Genomic DNA, 21,185 nt, shown 5'->3' with positions numbered 1-21,185 from the left:
TAACTCTAGCCAAGACACAAACGCAAGATTTATGGTTTTACAAATGGTTTCATATACAATGCTTCTAGCTAATCTAAGTAGGAATTACAAATAGATCACTCTAACAAAGGTACAACACAACTAAGGACATATGGTAACACAGTGTTGGAAATTGGTCCTTTGTTCTGTTGTCCTTCGTTCTTGAAGTCTTGAAGTCACTTCCAAAATGGAAGCACACTTGAGAGAGAAGCTTAATCGTTTTTGAATTATTCAAGTGTGTGTTTTTTCCTTGCTTCATGTTGATAATATACAAGTGATGTCACTTGGACGATGCAAGCAATTATCTCGTACAAGGCATGCTTCATAAAGTAACAGATGCATTGTTTGCACCATTGCGTGTGTGTAGAGAAAACAGTGCAGCGACTTTACAACTGTGGCGAGTTGACTTGTACTGTCAGCAAGGGAACTGATGTCCATTTGTTCCCTCTATCGTCTCTTTGACTCTAGTTGTTGGAACTTGTGGCAGACTTGAGACTTGTTGTTCTTGAGCACGTTGAGGATGTGTAACAGGTTCCCAATCTGATTCTTATCATAAAGTTTGTTAGATCATCAAAATACAAAAAGGCACATAACTTATCAGTTATCAAGGGTCACTCCTTTCATCAACAAATACAAAGCAGAAAATTTTTCAATGTTCTTTGATGGCTTCTTCACATAAAATGGTAGAAGTTTAAAAAAAGTTTAAAAAAAGTTTAAAAATACAAAATTTTACTTTGCTTTCAATGCGTGCATGTGAGTTATGAGACAGTAGTGACGCCCCCGTACGTCTCAATCTTAGCATGTTTTGGCCGGACCTAAGGGCATCTCCAACTTTACCCCTATTTTGGTCACCAAAATGGGAATTTCCCTATTTTGGGGACAATTTACTCCAACCATTCCTCCATTTTTCCCCCAAAAGAGAATATTTTTTTTATATTCTTCTCTCTCTTCTATATTATATTATTATATTTCATTTTAATTTTATTTTTTAATTTTCATTAAACAAATTCCATCTTTTATTTTCATTAATTTGTAATTTCCATTAAACAAATTCCATAAAATTTTAAATAATATAATTTGTAAGAAATTATTATAGATTAACTAAAAATTCAAATAAAAGTGAAATCATTGTGATACAAGATTAATTAAATACATATTACATAACGATAAAATTCATTCGAAATACTACATAAATATTCAACTTCAACCTCTAGTATTCTCCCATAAATGATCTATTAATGCATTACGAAGTACAAAATGAGCATCTTTGTCCTTAATTCTTCTATGTCGAGCTAAAAAATTTTGAAATCGTTGATTTTCATCTACTGCCATTTCTACTGTTGGAGGTGGACCTTCCAAATCATCTTGAATTGGTGCATTAAGATCACGCTCATTCTCGATTATCATGTTGTGCAGTATAATACATGTAGTCATTATATTATGTAGCACTTCTTTTTGCCAAAAAACGTGACGGTCCTACAACAATTGCAAAACGTTGTTGCAATATTCCGAATGCACGTTCAACATCTTTTCGACATGATTCTTGTTTCATCGCAAAATATTTCTTCTTTGCCGAACGTGGCTCACGAATAGTTTGCACAAGGGTTGACCACTTTGGATATATGTCGTCAGCTAAATAATTAATTTTTCAAAATTATACGTCAAAGTTAAGATGAAAAATTAATTAGGTAAATATATTATATAAACATAATTAAGTATATATAAAAAGATAAATTAAAAGATTAAATAATAAAAATAATAATATTTTAATAGAGAATAGTAAATGGGGAGATGAATAGTGTGTCCCCAAATTTGGGGAGACACTATTCACTCCCCATTTTGGGGATAAAAATGGGGGAGGGTTGGAGTGAAATTTTCCCATTTTTGTCCCCAAAAATGAGAAAATCCCCATTTTGGGGACAAGGTTGGAGTTGCTCTAAGCATTCAACTTGTATTTGTTTTGTAAGTGACAAATTTTTCATAAGTAGTAATGTTTTGAAATTATTGAAAAATCCAACTAAAACAATTGTCCGCCTTTATAAATGTCGATCAAGATAGGGTAGGATGTAGATTTAATACTAATAGCGATTGTGATGACTGAGAATTGGCCAGGCCACCAATATTGCTTGGTTATGTAATATCTCATATTTAGGGTGTGTTTGGAAAATATTTGTTGGAAAATAAGTAATATTTTAATTTATTTTTTGGTGTTTGATTAGACAACAAAATTATTTTTTGAAAAATATATAATCTAAGCAAACATTATATAGGAGACAAAATGGGTAAGGGCGGGGAAGGTGGTACGTGGGAGTCTAAAAGCCGGGAATAAGGGTTGGAGAGGTAGGGTGGGGCGGGGAGTAGAGTGCGACTGGTGGTTGGGGGTAGGGGTGGGTGGGGGAATGGGGTTGAGGGTGTGGGGATTGGGGTGTGGAAGCTAGCACTCAATAGTGTTTTAAAAGGCTTTTCTGGGACTCGCACAGGGCTCGCTCCTGAGCGGGGCACTTGTAAAACGCCCTGGGACTCATGTATGGGGCTTAGTTCTGTGAGGCTTACGCCCCAAGCGCCCGACCGTGCGCCCTAAATACGTCTAACGCCCAACGCTCGGGGCTCGCCTAATAGTTCTAACGCAAATCACGTATCGAATTTCCTAATTAATATCGTTGACCTTCAAAATTCTTTAACAAATTAATGATAAAAGTTCTATTCATCGATAAAAATATGAAGATTGAGCGTAACTTTAATAATGAGACATAGTATTGCGAATTTATATCTTCACTTGTTATTGATCGTGTCTTAGTTCATTTATCCTTCCTTATTATACACTTTTATTAATTTGATATCTTAAACTAATTTATATTTATTCATGAAGGAGTAATATTTTAATTATCATACTAATAAGATTTTATTAATTATTTACTTTTAGGAAGGTAAAATATGGAGTTGGATCATTTTTTTTTTTGAAGAAATTATAAGTTTTTAATTATTTGAAAGTTAAAGACGTTATACGTGATTTGTATGCATTAGTTATACTTAAGAATCATGCTAGATATTATTTTTCTATGAGTTCCTTTAATTTTCTTTTAGTTTTTAACTTTTAATTTATATTTTATATTTTTTTATTTTATTATGCTATTTTATTAATTTATAAATTAAAATTTTTAAAGATCCATGGGGTTTACGCCCCCTCTCCTCTAGGCTTACGCCTCACGCCTCCGCCTTTTAAAACATTGCTTGTAAGTAGCGTATAATAGATTGTTTGACTAGTTTTTTGTGGGGATGCAGCACACACACACACACACACACACACACACACACTTATATATATATATATATATATATATATATATATATATATATATATATAGTTTTCTTTATTTTTATGCAATTTTACATGTTTATAAATATTTACTGTCATTATATTATTTTATAAAATATTAAAAATTCAATACCAATGAGGCTTACGTCCCGTGTCTCGGGGCTTACGCCTCACTGAGGCATATGTAAAACGTCTAGCCTTGCGCCCACAGCATTTAAAACACCGGCACTCAACCCCACATTTGAGTATATTTGACTTCCAAGCCATCGTACTTTTTTTTATCCAGCCATGTGCAGTGCCTAAATCTATCTCTATCTTTGCTGACATGATTCATCTGAACCTCTGATGGCGCTTCACGTGATAAGAAAACCACCAACCGTTTCCCATCAAAACACTGTCAAAGAATTTTGGACTTCAAATAAAATAGATTAGCCCATACTATCAAATGGGACTTTATTCATATCCGTAGTGTGCAGTTTAGTTTGCATCAAACTAATAAATGTAAAATATATTCATATAAATATTTATCATGTAACTGATAAATTGATTTGATAAAAATATCAAGCATGAATTAATATTCTTTGTACTTCAACTTTTTTTTTTATAGAGTCATTTAATATTCATAATCCACTGATCCGACTAATACAAGATCATATCGTGCATAATCCATTTAAGAGGGAAACGCTTCCCACTAGAAATTTTGCCGACTCGAATCTAAGATGCGTGAGTGAATTGCATCCATCCATCACACGTGTAAATCAAGTCCAGTGCATTAATAATTCATACGTAGCAAGGAAAATGCACGTAGCTTTTTCAAACCTTTCTTCTTGAACGTACATACACATGGAAAAAATGAAAAACTTGCCCACTTCCATATATATGACTATTTTCGACAAGACCTCAAAGACTCCAGTATAAAAAGATAAGCAGCTCCAAATCTCTAGTTCATAAGCCAAGAAATTTATAGTAAGAAAGAAAAATGGACTATGTATCCATTTTGCTCGGACTGTCATTCGCCTGGATTTTGGTGCGTGAACTCATGTCACTTAGAAGAAACAAAAGCTCTAAAAGACTTGCACCAGGTCCATTTCCTTTGCCTATTATTGGAAACCTTCATTTGCTCGGTGACCAACCTCACAAATCACTAGCTCAACTCGCAAAAGTTCATGGTCCAATTATGAATCTCAAATTTGGCCAAATAAACACAGTGGTCATTTCCTCATCAGTCTTGGCTAAAGAAGTCATGCAAAAACAAGATTTGACCTTTTCCAATAGGTGTGTTCCTGACGCTCTCCGTGCCTGCAATCACTATGATTTTTCTGTTCTTTGGTTACCAGTTAATCATGACTCTCGCTGGAGAACACTTCGCAAGATTATGATCTCTAACATCTTCTCAGGTAATGATTGAAAACAGAGACAGATCTGATTTAAATCTTGTGGGCTCAACTTTCAAGGTTTTTAGTATTGAACACTTTATATTTTTAAAGTTATGGGTTTATATTTACTATTTTTGCAATTTTAATGATTTTTTATATATAAATTTTTATTCCGCGTCGAAAGTTCTAAGTTCAGTTGAACCCATCGGTTTAAGCCTCTGGTTGCAAAACGGACGGGTTGAGTCAAACTTGGGCGGATCAACCTGATAAAAGAGTCATGTCCGTAGAAATGACACCAGATAGTCATTTTAAAGGATTTCTATTTAGGAATTAACCAGCGTATCCTGAATTTCAGTTTTCAGGACAAAAATATCATGAATTGTCCTAAAGTTAAGATTTTTAGTTTAAAATTTCATGACAAAATAAGTACTGACTAATCTCTAAATAACATCCATGAGAATGGTTATCTGTGCACTTGCCTCGTCATGTCCCGGCTCGCTCAAAGTTAGTTTGTGTCAAACAGGTTGGGCCAAGATGAATAAATAAGGGATTCTTTATACAAATAGCTAGTCGAATGTACTATTTATTTTTCTAGCTAGTAGATTATACATTGATTATATATGATTATACACATATTATACATGGATTACACATATATATTATACATCCGTTGGCTAATTTAAGTTAACATATCGTAACCTAACTCGTTCAACATGATCCAACCTCCTCTTTCTTTAATTTGATTTTTGTAAAAAAAAAAATTGATCTAAATGTTCTTGAATTATTAGTTTAAATTCATTCAAATTTACATAAATTTCATTCTCTAAAGTGAATTTTGTGCATTTGGGGTTGCATTTTGATCCTTCGGGCAATACTTTTTTGACTCGTTTTGTAGTTTAATCAACAAATGTGTCATAACCCACTCAACCCGTACTATTATTGTAGGTATGTACAAATCGAATCGAAAAATCGCATCACATCGAAAAGTCAAACCAAAATGATTAAAAACCCCGACTAGGTTTGGTTTGGTATTGAGTGAAAAAATATGACCCAAACCGACATATAAATATATAATTTTTATATATACTTTTAAGATTTTATATGAAATTTTTTTTAAATAATGTCTAGAAATATTTGGGATTCTCTTATGGGATATAATATTTAATAGAATATGAAGCGTTCCATATTTATTAACCTTAAATAATTGGTTGTATGATCACTTTCTTATCAAGTGTTACTGAAATGCGTCAATCTCGTTGTTCTTCTATATTCCTATGTCAAGATCTATAAAATTCTTATATCTTTTTTGAATTTGAAGTGGTTATTATTATTTAGGTATCATATTGGTTTTTATGTTTAATTACTAAATTCGGTTAACGTGGAAAGTGTACATCAACGAAAAATTATTGTGAAACAACTAAAAAGAATAACTATCATGTGTTATTAAGAAAATTCTCCCATAAAAATATGTTAATAGATAATATGTTTGTAATTTTTTAAATTTTTACTAAACATATATTTACTTATAAAAAATTTAACAAAGTAAGATTGAAATAATATTTAAGTAACAAAAAATCCGAAAAATACGACAAAATCGAACCAGTCCAAACTGATATAGATGGTTGATTTGGTTCGATTTTAAAAAACCGAATCAATCCGGTCCATGTACACCCCTACTACTTCGACGTTGAGTGGTTTACTAAAAGTTAGATTGATTTTATCACATGTATTCTCAGGTAACAAGCTTGATGTTAGTGAGCATCTCAGAACTAAAAAGATCCAGGAGCTAATTGATTTTTGTCACAAGAGTGCCAACAATGGTGAAGCAGTGGATATTGGCAGAGCAGCTTTTAGAACTTCCCTGAATTTGCTGTCAAACACCATTTTCTCTAAAGATTTGAGTGACCCATTTTCTGATTCCGCTAAGGAATTTAAGGACTTGGTGTGGAACATTATGGTCGAGACTGGTAAACCAAATTTGGTGGACTATTTCCCTTTTCTTGAGAAAATTGATCCACAAGGTATAAGGCGGCGCATGACCGATCATTTTACTAAGATTCTTGACCTTATGAGTGGTTTGATTGATGAGCGGCTAAAGGAAAGGAAAATGAGAAACTATGCAAATGTTGATGTTTTAGATGCCCTTCTCAACATTAGCCCAGAAGAGCTTGACAGGAATCACATCGAGCATATGTGTCTGGTTTGTTCCCTGCTCCTTCTATTATTTGTGAGGTTGCCATAGATGGATGATTAACACATCTAAAATTCAGTTGACAGAGAGAGTATACTTTTTGAATAATTAATTCTATTATGTTTAAACATCTCCTCCCGTGTGAACTTTTATTTTTCATAGCCTGTGAAAATATGTTTTCTTTTTTTGTTCTTTTGCTAGTAGCTTTGAACTCAGAACATGTTAACCACCTCATTTAAAAGTTTAAACTTTAGATAAAGCACACTTTTAATTTATTGAATTTTATTATGTTTCAACAAGTTTTATGTTTGTTAGATTGGTTAAATTCTTGTGGCAACAACGCCCCGCCTTATCAACAGTATTTGGTCCCCTTTTTTTCCGTGACCACATTTCAGTTTGACCAATTGAAAGCAGCATATGCTATGTAACCTTTTACTAGATTATATATGGCATCTACATCATAGAATCTTACAGTAGTAAGTTTTACAGGACTTGTTTGCAGCAGGGACTGATACAACATCAAATACATTGGAGTGGGCAATGGCAGAACTACTCCAGAATCCACATATTTTGGAGAAAGCCCAAGAAGAACTTGCACAAATGATTGGCAGAGGTAAACTAGTAGATGAAACTGATATTGCACAGCTTCCTTACTTGCGATGCATCGTGAAAGAAACCTTACGAATACACCCTCAAGCTCCTTTCTTAATTCCGCGCAAAGTGGAGGATGATGTTGAGCTTTGTGGTTATATTGTTCCAAAAGACTCGAAAGTTCTAGTGAATGTGTGGGCAATTGGGCGCGACTCTGGCCTATGGGAAAATCCTTTGGTCTTTAAGCCAGAGAGGTTCTGGGAGTCAGAAATAGATGTTCGAGGTCAGGATTTTGAGCTCATACCATTTGGTGCTGGTCGGAGAATTTGTCCTGGATTGCCTTTGGCGATCAGGATGATTCCAGTAGCACTAGGTTCATTGCTAAATACATTTAACTGGAAGCTACAAGGTGGAATTGCACCTAAAGATTTGGACATGGAGGAAAAATTTGGTATTACAGTGGCAAAAGCTCAACCTCTGCTAGCTATCCCTATTCCACTGTAGGAATAACGTTAAGACTTTAAGTAAGTATATTACGAGTAATAAAGTAAGCAACCGTATTTCTTTGTGAATGGATGCAGACGCAGTACAAAGACTAAAAAAATATATATATGAATCGAGCCAAAAGCATTTGGATGAATCATCACGTACTGTCAAAGGAGCAACATAGGACATTTGTATCTGTAGAATATATCCTTAGGTATCCTTAAAAATAAGACCATGTCTAATTTTAAGTTTTGGCTCCTCTCCTGAATGTATCCTTAATTCCAAGTGCAACTGATGATATATTCCTTTGCTTAGCATCAAACATTTTCTATTTTTAATTTTGGCTAACTCGTCCACTTAAGCCTAATTCCAAGTAGAGAACTAATGATATATTCATTTGCTTGGTACCGTTGAACTAGTCGTTATTAAAGACACGCTCGAGGCATACTTAAACCTTAGTGCAACTGCAACAATCAACATATCCGAGCAACTGCACCTTATTTAGGTAAAACATAGAAAATTATCTGAGCACTAGACTCCCGCATCCTCTCGCAATCCCACACGGCATATGAATAACATCACCTCGTGGTATTTAATTGGTCTTCAAAAATATTAGCACATGAACGCTTGCTAATTTTAGCAGTTAATGGGTAATAGTTGCAGGTAGGTTTGGGCATGTATCGGGTATAACTGATAGCCCGAACCGATAAAATAATATTGGGTTATCGATATCGGGTTATTGAGTAAATAGTTTGGTAACGGTTTAATGTTATTTGACTATTGGGTTATCAGTTCAGGTCTCGGTTTGCCCAATTTTATTAACGATTTAACCGATAGCCCAATAAGCTTTACCAAAATTATAATTTTACCCATTAAGTATATAAAGTATGAGTATTTAACGGGCGGGCTGGGACGGGCTATACACAAAAAAACTAACCCGTCCGTTTAACGTTCCGGGCTGAATTAGCGGGTTGTACATTTTCGAGGGTTTTTTGGCCCATCCAGATTCGGCCTTAACGGGTCCGGCCCGGGCCAGACTATTTTATTTTTTTTTAAGTAAATTTTGTTATTCTTATTTTATGTTATTGATACTTAAGTGTTTGCAAACTTTTAAGGCTTAGAATTAAACTTTGAAGTTTAAAATTTTAAATTTGAAATTTGAAAGTAAGTGGCTACAAAAAATTATTTAACAAGACCAAATTTGCAAGTTCTTTTTTGATTTTTTTTATTTTTGAACTTGCAAATTAAAAGTTTACAACAATTATAAAAAATAAGAAATAGTACATCACATGTTTTGCATCATTTTTGGAAGTTCATCCATGTCAACATGAGGTTCTTGATTTCCGGCATTGGTTGAATCGGAACCATAAACCATTATATCCCGAATTTCTTGGTCCTCCGCTTCATCTACCTCGCCACGCTCTTGATTTCGCCGTTTTGATCTTATCCAATCTCTGAAGCACACTAAAATTTCCAAAGTGTTGTTGTCCAATGAATGACGGATATCTCCTAGTTGCTGTCTTGCTTGGCTAAATGCGCTCTCTGATGCGACTGTTGAAATCGGCATATTTAGCACGTCTCGAGCCATGGACGAAAGAAACAGAAAATTAATTTGAGTTGCTCCTCCACCAACCCAACAGTAGAAATTCCTTTGTGCGGGGCTCTGCTGACTTTTGCAAGTAGAATTAGAGTTCATCAATATTCCTGCTACTGGTTTGTTGATGCTCTCCTAGTGTAGACCAAATCAAATAATCTTCAACACCATTATCATCCAAAGCACCGGTCCCAGATGTTGAAACTGAACTTGAAGGAATATTTGCATCTACAACAGAAGAAGCATCAACAATGTTAGCATAATAATTATATAAAGTTTGTAAATGTTTGTGTAGATCAGAAATACAAGTGTCAATATCAGAAGTTTCAGTTGTTCCAATATCCATATAAGAATATAAAGCAATGATTAATTAGCGACAAGTGGCCATTTTAATAAAAGGGTTTAAAATAGCATCAATTAGGTAAATAAGGGGAACTGAGTAGAAATATTTTTTAAACTTATCTAGCATAGATTCAACAACAGAAGTATATCCTTCTTTCTTCTTCAAATTATGTAGTAAAAGAGAAATTTCAGCAATATGAACTAAACCATTTGCAATAGTAGGATAATAAGCTCCAGAAAACTCAAGTGTAGCCACATAAAATTTTTATAAAAATTTTACAACATCTTCAATGACATCCCAAGTTCTAGATGTTAACAAACAGCTAGGATCGGTACAATGAGAATTAGCAACTTCAGTTATAGGCATTCTATATTTATAACAATATTTTAAAAATAAATAAATATAATTCCACCTAGTAACTATTTCTTCAGGCATGAGTCTTGGTTATAGTCCATAGTGTACACATTTTTCCTTAAATGCATTTAATCTAGCACTTCTATTACTTCCTTGAATTACACCAACAGCTCTTCTAACTAAAGTGATGTCATCTCTAAATAATTCAAGGCCACTCTTCACAATCAGGTTATAAATATGACATGCACATCTAACATGAAATATTTCAGGAAGTGGTGGGTGTAGATGCAATTTTAATATTGTAATAGCAACATTATTGTTAGAAGCATTATCAAATGACATACACAAAACTTTCTCTGCAAGATTATAAAATATAGCAACTTCATGGATAGTATTACTTATAAATGAACCAGTATGACTTTGATCTTCATCATATTTAAAAGCAATAATACGTTTTTGCATACAAAAATTATCATATATCCAATGGCATGCAACAATCAAATAATCATTTTCATTTACAACACGACCAATATCAAAAGTAAGAGAAACTCTACAAGAAAGACTGGCGAACAAATAACGTATATATGTCTGATATTATCCAAAAAGCCTAAAGATATCAGATCTACAAGTACTTCTAGGAATACCTTTAAACAAAGGGTTATAAATTCTTTGAATATAAGTAACAAGATATGGTGAAGCATCAAAACTAAAAGGTAAACAACCTAAAACAATCATTTTAGCTAATTCTTCCCGATCTTTCTTAATATCGTATTTACTCATTAACCCCCAAGTACCCGGGTTAAGTTTTTGTTGCCCATCTTCCTCATCTACTTCCCAATCAAGAGGGTGGTTCTCTACCATGTGCCTACGAAGTTGACCCGTTCCCCCTCCCTTACCGGTCTCATTTTATAAACATCCTTACAAATTCTACATCTTACATAATTTTTATCTTCTTCTAGTCTGTCAAAAAAATTCCAACACTTACTTCTTAATCTTCGATTCTTCTTAATAGGGAGGGGAGGCCTACTTGTATTACCACGACCTCCACCCCTAATATTTTGAGTTTGACTAGCATTACCAGGTGTAGCTGGTGGTGTTTCAAGATTATCAGGTGATTGAATATCATCTAAATTATCATCTAAATCATCATCCATACCATAATTTTCTTGAAGTCGTTCATAATCTACATTTAAATTTTCAGGTGAACTTTCAGAAATATGCGTAAAGCTACTAGAAGAACCAGCACCACTTCTTGATCTTTTGGAAGTTTTCTTACTACCACCTCTACTAGTGCACGCTTTTTTGGCTGCTCTAAATATATCCATTATGTAAATTAAATTAATAATTCTAAATAATAAAATAAGTGTACACAAAAGAAGAGAAAAAGATGAAACGAGTGTACCGGGATTCCGGATTCCACGCTAAATTTGATATCAAAAATCAAACTTCAATTGATAGACTGATACTTGATAGTTGATACTTGATACAACACTTCACTTGAATACTTGATATTTGATAATAATAATAATAATAATAATAATAATAATAATTTTGTAATGGCTAAACTAAATATTTGATGAAACTTGAAATAATTTGTAATTGAGAATTTAAGAACAATAATCAATATTATCAAGAGAGAATTAGAGTAGTAAGAGAGTGAATTGTGAGGAAAAATAAAGAAGAAGAAGAAGAAGAAGAAGAAGAAGAAGAAGAAGAAGAAGAAGAAGAAGGGGGGCTATTTATAGTTTTTAAAAGATTAAAATTATAATTTAGCAAATATTAGGGGTGGGGGCTATTTTCTTAAGGGGTAGGCCGAAATGGCCATTTCTGCAAAAAAGGGTCGTTGGCCAACAGTCATTTTTTAATTTGACTGTTGGCAACGGTCCAGAAAATTTAAAAAAAAAAATTTGTAACGAAAACTGGGTTGGACCGGGCTATGGCCTGTTAACAGGTTACCGGGCTAAGCAGGTTTCGGTGCACCAGTATCCAAAAAATTTTCGTCTAAAACCCGCTCCCCGCCCAACCCGTCCCAGTCCTCCCCCAAACACTACAGTATCGGGCTGAGCCGAGCTGAACCGGGTCGAATCGGGTTGTAAACGGACTAGTCCAGCCCGATTAACAAGTATAATATAAAGTCACCTTATGACTTCATTCTCTCAGTAGTTACTCTTTATCTTCAGACTTTAATCCTTACAGTAAGTTTTTAACTTTTCTGAATTTCACATCTTAATTCTTCAGTTAAGATTTTTAGCTTTTTTATTTGTTTCTTTTGTTGCACTGATTTTTAGTATTTACAAGATTAAAATTTTATTATTTTTCTATGAATTATGCCGTCCGCCCGCAGTGAGATAGTAAGATTAGATTGTTGAATGTCTTATTCCTTACTCCTAAGTCCTAACTTATAACTTTGAAATTTGACATCATTCGTTGGGATTTTCAAATGCAAAGAAAGCAGTTAAAATTTAATCCCTCTTTTCTTAAGAGCAAAAATTCAATTCCTTTCTCTTAACAGTGTAATCACGATTTCTATGATAAAAACATAAAAATTTTAGATATTTTTTATTTTTATCGGGTAAACCAACTAACCGATACCCGATAACCGATGTCTTATTGATTCGGTTATCGGGTATTTATAAATCGATAACCGATACGCCGAACCAATAACATTCACAACCGAACCGACCGGACCGATGCCCACCCCTAATTGCGGGACCAATAATCTGAGAGAATCTGTCACTCGCATAATTTCAGAGTCTATTGGAAATTGTATCTATAGCATTTCAGAGATTTGGTCGAATGCAATATCTTTGATATCGCGGACTTCATTATAATGCAGAAAGCAAATTTATGGAGTAAAAACAGAAATTTAAGCGGGCACCTATGGCATGCCAGGAAGCATCGATCATAGTAGAAAGAAACTAAACAGGATGCAGCGAACAGAAACCACAGGCAACAACAATAAACAACCACCACCAAAGGGATAAAGGCTCAAAATTCGACAACCCAGGCTGCTTCAGAGATCAAGTCAGCTGGTGGTAAAAAAAAAAAAATAGGGTATACGAACAAGAAGGCAGACACACACAGAGACTACTGCTGCAGAGTAAACAAATTTAATTAGATTGATCTTGTAATAATATTCAGCTATATACTTTGTTTACTATGATAAGAAACATGAAACAAAACAAGATAAAACATTAGCAGACTACGCAAATATGTACACGTAGCTTCAATTTCTTTCAGTTGTGCGACTCCTTGGCCACTAGATCGCACACATACTCAGACTTTGGCCCGAAATATTCACATTGCCAGACGTTGGATTAACAACCATTTTACCTCTTAATGAAGGGGATACAGAGAAGATTGGTCTCCCCTCAGGAGATTTCCGATCAGCTGAGCATAGTTGGATGCCCAGTCTGCAACATTCTCCTGATCACATCCATTCCAAAAGCAGAATCTGATGAACTAAAGAAGGCAACACAAAACTTAGCTGGAATGTGATACATGTCAAGTTTCTTTTAAATAAAGCTACATATTTATGTAGGTGTAAGTTAAATAGTACTACTTTGAGCTAGCTTGTTCCAGTACAGAAAGCTATCCTCTAACTTCCAGAATTACAATAACCTCCCACAATAAAGGGCTTCAGCAAGAACAATACTTATTTACAATCATGAACTTTCTGACAAATATGCCACTTCAATTTATCTTATATATTCTTATTTCTTTATTGTCATCCTAAACCCTTTTTTTCTTTCTTCATAAAGAGTGGAGATCTTCTGATGTCATCAATTTGGGGAGTCCTTAACAATAATTTGATGCCATTGCCAGTCTTATAATAGTAGAACTTATGGTCAGAGAGATTAACATGCACCATAGTTTAATCAGCTAAATAAGATGTCTTGTGCGTGATATAACGTAAGGTCAAGTATAATTTATCCTCTATATATGGGTACATACATGTGGAAAGATAACCACAACATTCAAATGACTGAGTCAAACCAGAATCCTAGGGCGCTTAGTTTGGTTCTCAATTGTAATTAGTGGTCCATTTCCAATCTACTTTTCCTCACACTAAAGATTTAGGAGTCATGTCAAACATTTGACTCCACAAGAACACCCAAAACTTCCACCAGAAAAAAAAAGGTTATTGACCAGCCATTAGAAGCAGAAGGGACAAAATTGACGTAGAAGGAAGAAACTGATCAGAGTACTAGACCCACGCCTGAGTATGCGTCCTTGGCACAAGGCAATTACAGAGCTGAGTGCTATAAAATGGAGGCTCAAAAACCACATATATCCCACAACAAACTTAATCTTTCATAAGCATCTAAGTGGCAGATGTAAGTGCATTACTTGTACAAATGAGCATATATGAGAAAAAGAATATCACATGTATAGAAGGAACATTATTAGCCAAAATTGTCATGCAGGTTATCAGACACAGAAATAACTGGCTACTCAACAAACTGCACTGATATCAATTTAAGGTAGAAGTAGGAGGAGAGGAGACAAACATAGGCTAAAGTGTCAATGGTTCGGTTAGGCCGGTTATTTTATAAAATTTGTACCATACCAATTTTTCGGTTATTCTATTATGTATAACCAAAATTAGACTTTTCGAAACCGTCCCAATCATGTCGGTTTTTCTTCGGTATTGGTACGGTTCGGTTAATTTTCGGTATTTTTTTAAATATCATGTAAAATTCACTAGTAGAAGTAGAATGCAATAACATACGTTCTTTTATAGGACTTAGCAAAACTCTCTAGACATTTTTACTGTTTAAAGGGTGATGAATTAAAAAATGAAAGATGGCTAGAGTATAGATCCATCAACTATTCTACAACAACGTAAAAGAAATCAAGCAACGGCAAAGAAAATATAAATCACACGAGTGGAAAGATATTAACCAAACCGGAACTCAAGAATAAAGTCTATAGAAGATTAAATATTCAAAAATATAAATCTAAATTATATGAAAGAAAACATATTCAATACATTGTAGTTTGCTACTCATAATCGCTAGAATACTTTGGGTCTTGCTAATGAAGATACTTGAAATAACTTAGTATCCACAATAAAAAGGGAAAACAAATGAAAAGTTTCGAAATAAAGCTAGCGTTTGGCCATAGATTCCCAAATTTGTTTTGAAAAATATGATTTGGGTGAAGTTTGGTTTGAAGATGAAAATGTGTTTGGACATGGTTTTTCAAAACATATTTCACTTTTTATTTGAAAAAACATGAAACATGACTTATATCCACAAGTTCTAAAAACTATCACAAATACCCAATAGTACCATTATCGCAAACCATAGCCCTGAACATAAATAAGTTTGGTACAAAATTATCATTTTTATAATGAACTATATAAATAATTAATTACAGTGAAATCCCATTAGAGAATTACGGCTCCTAATTAAAAAGAAAAAGTTAACTGATATGAGTGTTCAGAAAGCCATTTAGCCTACAAATCTGAAGCAAAAGTGAGATGCACAAAGGATTGAGCTGATAAGGGAGCATATTCATCAAATATTTAGTTGGTCGTAATAAATGTGGACTCTTTTACAAATTATAAAAGTTTGAGGTAATATTTAAAAAAAAATTAAAATGTAATGGTCATGTTTTGGCCCAAAATCAGCAATTGAGGTGATTTTGGGATTTGGGATTTTGCCAAAATGTGGGCAAAATCTATGGCCAAACATGTGTTTGCCAAATAAATCCCAAATTTATTTTGGCAAAACTCATGGCCAAACGGGTCCTTAGTTTTAAGTAGAAGTAGCATAATAGGTTTTAGGAATTAGTATTTTGAGTTTAATTACTTATTGGCTTGTAACAGTTTTCATAATTCCAAAGCCCAAACAAAAATTTAATGCATTATTATTTTTAAACTTACTATATATATATTTTTTCCACATGTAAAATTTATTCGGTATTTTTTCGGTTTATTTTTATAAAATAAAAAACCTAACCTAATTATCGGTGCGGTTATAGATTTATATAAAAACCTACGGTTTCTTTAAAAGAAACCTAAAAATCGGTTCGGTGCGGTACGGTTTAGTCGGTTTCCGAATATCCATTGACACCCCTAGGCTAGACAATATAACTAGTCGTCAGAAGCCTACTCCACTCTTTCTTTCTTCTTTCCCCCTGAATGATGCCTTAGGTCGATTAACCCCACAGATGTGAAGATTAAAAAGATACGTATACATATACACATGCACATATACATCTACATACATATATCATGTTAAGGACTTAGTAGATTTTTTTTCCAGAGAGAACTTTTATTCGTAGAAGCTGATAACCCACTTTTTTTTTGAGAAGGTAAGCTGATGATAACCTACTTCTAATGTCAAATAATTGAAAACAGAGAATAAATACCAAATTGCACTACCAAAGCAGATTATAACTTCTCACATTCAGGAAGAAACTCAAGGAAAACAAATGCATTTCAGAATTCCTATCAATAAAAATCAGAAAATTAAAAACAAAAAACCAAGCGAGTGATAGTTGGAAGTCAATAGTAGCAAACAACTTATATACAGATCTATGATTAGTAACAGAACTTAATTAAATGTTCACAACTTAGAGAAAGGGGGGAAATTACCTTGAGATAGAGATCTCATAAGGAAATGTGACACACTCAAGATTTGGTATTGCAGGAATATGGTCCTTTTTTTCATTTACAAATTTTATTATCTGAAACATAACTTCACGAAGAGATGACTCTAACACTGTGCGTCGGGCATTCCTCTCTTCAGAAGCACTCTCTGCAAAAAGGTTATACTTCCCTTTACAAAACTGACTAATGAACAAGTTATAAAACTGTATGGCAAAAATGTTCAAAAAAAAAGGAAAAGATAAACGGTGGTACCTCCTGGATCAACTACTTTTGAGAGATTGGACTTGCCAGAATGACCTTTCGGATGATGAGCCACATTTAAATTTATGTACCAGTATTCCCAGTAGAAACGTTCAACTTTGTTGGTGAACCATGAGGCTTGTTTGTTTTTGACTTCATAAAAGGATAGGCAAATCTGCATATTTTCTCCATCCAGTTACAGAAATATGTATGTTGATGTTACAACAAAAAGTTCCATTAGATATTTAGACCAGCACTGATTTCACTAGTGATTAGAATTCCACAAGATACTTATACATTGTCAAAAGGTTACATGCAACAATATCCTGAGAAAATCACAACATACAATAGTACCAAACAGTAAGAAACAAAAAAACAACCAGAAATCACGAGAAATTCTCATGACTAAAGAGCATATTTAAGAAAAAGAAATGGCTATCTTAATACGTAAACATTGAACAGAACTATAAAGTAGGAAAGTGAATGGCCATTGGCCAAAACAACGATCATCACCTACAGAAACAAACTGCAACCACTAACCTGATTTTTCCTGTTAGGATGCTTCTCAACCCTATCAATGAATTGGGTAATCTTCTCTTCAATTTTCTTTTCAACCTCCGCATCACCACACTGTGTCTACATAACATAACATGAAAGAACAATAAATCAAGACTATACCGTAGAGTAGTAAATCAGAAACTTATTGCTTCCACCATAAGTGATCCCCCAAAAAATAGGGAAAGGAAAAACAAAAAGATAAACAAAAAACACATGGTACATTATAGTATTACACCAACCTCTCCTCTAAGCTATCATAATTTGAAGGAACTCCCTTTCGGTACTAAACTTACATTAATTTCCATCTAGTTCAGTGTGCCGCTATAAGCATATCTCACTATAGCCAATAGTTAGTTTGACTGTTAATTTGCCTTATCTAAAAAATTTAAAATATCTTAGCTTCTAACATCAAGCATAGATGTCGCCCTGTCCTTTTCAAAGGTCATGATGTCATATCCACATCTCATGTCTCGTCTTTGAATCAATCAAGAATCCTCATGTCACAATAGCTTGTTTTATTTTTTTAAGAAACCACACTGATTTAAAAAGAAAAAGAGTTAAACCCCACCAATCTAATACTATAAGAATTTATCACTTACATAGATAATGTCAAAGAGTTCTGAATCAACATCCTTCGGCCGCAGCAGGCCTAATGCTCTGTGGAACATAATTGTATGAAAAATACCTGCAATTCACCTTTCTATTATTTGGGATAGAGATACATACTGTATCAATACTACAGTCAAAATTGTTAGAAATTCTAAGATTGCAATCATTGAATGATGAAATCTAGGAGGAACTGACCTCAAAATAGCAAAGAAACAAAATCACGAAAGGTGAATGTCAAAACCACAGTCGACAAGATATTCAGAAAGCATCTTCTTAGAACACATGAACAATGTGAAAATTTGAACAGTATGTTTAGTTATTCATCAACATATGCAACTACATTTAGACTGTAATATGTATGTTGTACAACTAATGATCTTATCTAAGTCAACTTTTTTTTATTGTTCTTTTCTAAGTCAATTTGTGGTATATAATTTTCATGGATTAATCCATTTTAGTCCTCCGACTTTCTATAGTACTTCAGTTTTGACTTGATGGTATTTGGGAATCAAGAGTATGGATATCTGACGGTTCATGACTTTTTTCAATGACGGTGGTGTCCGGGTATTTCACCGAATACCTGCAAGTATCGGGTAACTCTGCCCACCAAGGCTTAGATAGCCGTAGATGGGTGACAGTTGATAACTTTCTACCATCTAATACTTCCAAATCAAAAAGAAAAATTCCATCTTCAACAGGAACAAGAACAACCAATGTGTAATTCCCGATTGTCTTTCTGGATAGAAATTTGTCGCCCAAGTCTAGATTAGACAAAAAAAAAAACTAACCAATAAAAGCCAATGCTGAGACTGAGATCATTCAATAAGCCTAGCATCATATACCAAGCTTAGTCAAACAGGTCAATAAGCTATGAGCTGAAAGTTTATCAATGTTTATCCATCCTAATGCCCTAATTGCACATGTAGTAAGGCCATCACAAATAAAGCAGCCACGATTTAAGGAACAGAACTCACATCGGAGGACTTCTCGTATCTCAAAATGCTCCACATCCTTCAGCCCCAAAAAAAAACGAAAAATAAAACTATGAACTATGATCAAACTCAAAAAAGAAACTCGGAATTCATATATGCACAAAACAAAAGCAGAAACTTACAAGTTCTTTTAGCTGGCAAACTTCACAATTCATGATTGATGATTCCTCTTTAGTTTAGGCTTTCAAAACGCCGCGATTGATCGAGGAGACGAGGGAAGTTATGAACCCTAAGAGTACAGTTCGAGTTTCGCTCCTAAACTGGAGAACTTAATTACGCTAACGCAGTGAACGAGGAATTAGACGAAATCGAGGATATTAACTTTGTTTGGCAACGACTAATACCTTGGATTTGATCGGATCGTATTAACGGCAGTTGCTTACTTAAAAATAGTTGTCTCAAAATAGTTATCGCAAATTATTAATCAATAAAAATAGTTGTCGCAAAATAATTATCACAAATTATTAATCAATTTTAGAAGTTCAAAATATAATTAATTATTTTTTCTTCTTTTTATCCTTAGTAATAATTATAATGCAAACATCTCATTTATGAAAGGATAACTTTGTTCAAATACCAATAAAAAAAATTAAATATTAATATATAAATAAGGTTAAAGTAGTCAAAATTAATTTTTCTCAAGGGATATGTACAAGAAAATCATTACACATAACATGAGACGGAGGGAGTGAGTAGAATTTATCCTTTTATTTTACCGGATTTCATTATTGTTAAAATCTTGTTTGGTTTTGGACTTCTTCCGGATTTTATTAAAATCTTTAAATACCAATTTTATTTTGTTGAAAATTACTATATTTTCTGAAAATTAATAATATATAATATCGAGTAATCTCATATCCAAAAAATCAGAAACAATTTCAATATTCAAACCAAACGGGAATTAACTTTAGAGTTTTATTGTTGACCAATTGTTTAAAACGACTATGTTCAAAGTGTACTTTTTTGTTTTACCTTTTAACCAGTGTTTTAAAAGGCGTGGGCATAAGACGAGACGTTTTACATATGTCTCAGCGAGGCATAAGGCCCGAGGCACGGGACGTAAGCCCCATAGGTATTTAATTTATAATATTTTATAAAATAATATAATGACAGTAAATATTTATAAACAGGTAAAATTGCATAAAAATTGAAGAAAACTATATATATATTATACACTACTTACAAGCAATATTTCAAAAGGCGGGGGCGTAAGGCGGGGTGTTTTACTTGATATGGGGCGAGGCGTAAACCTGGAGGCGGGGGAGGGAGGCGTAAGCCACATGGATCTTTAAAAAATTTAATTTATAAATTAATAAATAACATAATAACACAAAAAAATATATATAATATAAAATATAAATTAAAAGTTAAAAATTAAAAGAAAATTAAAGGAACTCATAGAAAAAAATATCTAAGAATGATTCTTAAGTATAACTAATGCATACAAATCACGTATAACATCTTTAACTTTCAATTAATTAAAAACTTAGAATTTCTTTTAAAAATGATCAAATTCCACATTTTACCTTCCTAAAAGTAAATAATTAATAAAATCTTATTAGTACGATAATTAAAATATTACTCCTTCATGAATAAATATAAATTAGTTTAAGATATTAAATTAATAAAAGTGTATAACAATGAGGGACAAATGAACTAAGACACGACCAATAACAAGTGAAGATATAAATTCGCAATACTATGTCTCATTATTAGAGTTATGCTCAATCTTCATATTTATATCGATGAATAGAACTTTTATCATTAATTTGTTAAAGAATTTTGAAAATCAACGATATTAATTAGGAAATTCGACACGTGATTTGCGTTAGAACTGTTAGGCGAGCCCCGAGCGTTGGGCGTTAGGAGTGTTTAGGGCACACGGTAGGGCGCTTGGG

At 33.4% G+C, this 21,185-nt stretch overlaps 2 protein-coding genes across 3 annotated transcripts; one reads left to right on the top strand and one right to left on the bottom strand.

Annotated features, from left to right (window-relative positions):
• Positions 1–4,140: 4,140 nt before the first annotated feature.
• Positions 4,141–8,300, top strand: LOC104106885 (geraniol 8-hydroxylase-like). The gene is made up of 3 exons (XM_009615539.4): positions 4,141–4,731; positions 6,447–6,910; positions 7,391–8,300. The coding sequence occupies exons 1-3, from the start codon at positions 4,314–4,316 to the stop codon at positions 7,994–7,996; spliced, it is 1,488 nt and encodes a 495-aa protein (XP_009613834.1). The 5' UTR covers positions 4,141–4,313; the 3' UTR covers positions 7,997–8,300.
• Positions 8,301–13,363: 5,063 nt separating this feature from the next.
• Positions 13,364–19,644, bottom strand: LOC104106884 (autophagy-related protein 101). 2 transcript variants are annotated; one of them, XM_009615538.4, is made up of 7 exons: positions 19,410–19,644; positions 19,270–19,306; positions 18,286–18,371; positions 17,669–17,764; positions 17,141–17,303; positions 16,874–17,036; positions 13,364–13,731 (listed from the first exon to the last, which is right to left on the bottom strand). In XM_009615538.4, exons 1-7 carry the CDS (start codon positions 19,440–19,442, stop codon positions 13,656–13,658), a joined length of 654 nt encoding a protein of 217 aa, XP_009613833.1. In that variant the 5' UTR covers positions 19,443–19,644; the 3' UTR covers positions 13,364–13,655. The 2 variants fall into 2 exon arrangements, with proteins under 2 accessions (XP_009613833.1, XP_070052217.1); XM_070196116.1 differs by lacking the exon at positions 19,270–19,306 and having other exon boundaries at positions 19,410–19,621.
• Positions 19,645–21,185: the final 1,541 nt, after the last annotated feature.

This window comes from Nicotiana tomentosiformis, chromosome 2 (assembly GCF_000390325.3).
Source record: "Nicotiana tomentosiformis chromosome 2, ASM39032v3, whole genome shotgun sequence".
Taxonomy (NCBI): Eukaryota; Viridiplantae; Streptophyta; class Magnoliopsida; order Solanales; family Solanaceae; genus Nicotiana; species Nicotiana tomentosiformis.
This window is presented reverse-complemented; position numbering and strand designations above follow the sequence as displayed.

Coding starts and splice junctions, on each gene's coding strand:
- LOC104106885 (XM_009615539.4), top strand. CDS start 4,314: ATGGACTATGTATCCATTTTGCTCGGACTGTCATTCGCCTGGATTTTG. Junction 4,732..6,446: donor GATCTCTAACATCTTCTCAG/GTAATGATTGAA, acceptor ATGTATTCTCAG/GTAACAAGCTTGATGTTAGT. Junction 6,911..7,390: donor ACATCGAGCATATGTGTCTG/GTTTGTTCCCTG, acceptor TAAGTTTTACAG/GACTTGTTTGCAGCAGGGAC.
- LOC104106884 (XM_009615538.4), bottom strand. CDS start 19,442: ATGAATTGTGAAGTTTGCCAGCTAAAAGAACTT. Junction 18,372..19,269: donor GATACGAGAAGTCCTCCGAT/GTGAGTTCTGTT, acceptor GGTGAATTGCAG/GTATTTTTCATACAATTATG. Junction 17,037..17,140: donor AAAAGTAGTTGATCCAGGAG/GTACCACCGTTT, acceptor ACCTTTTTGCAG/AGAGTGCTTCTGAAGAGAGG.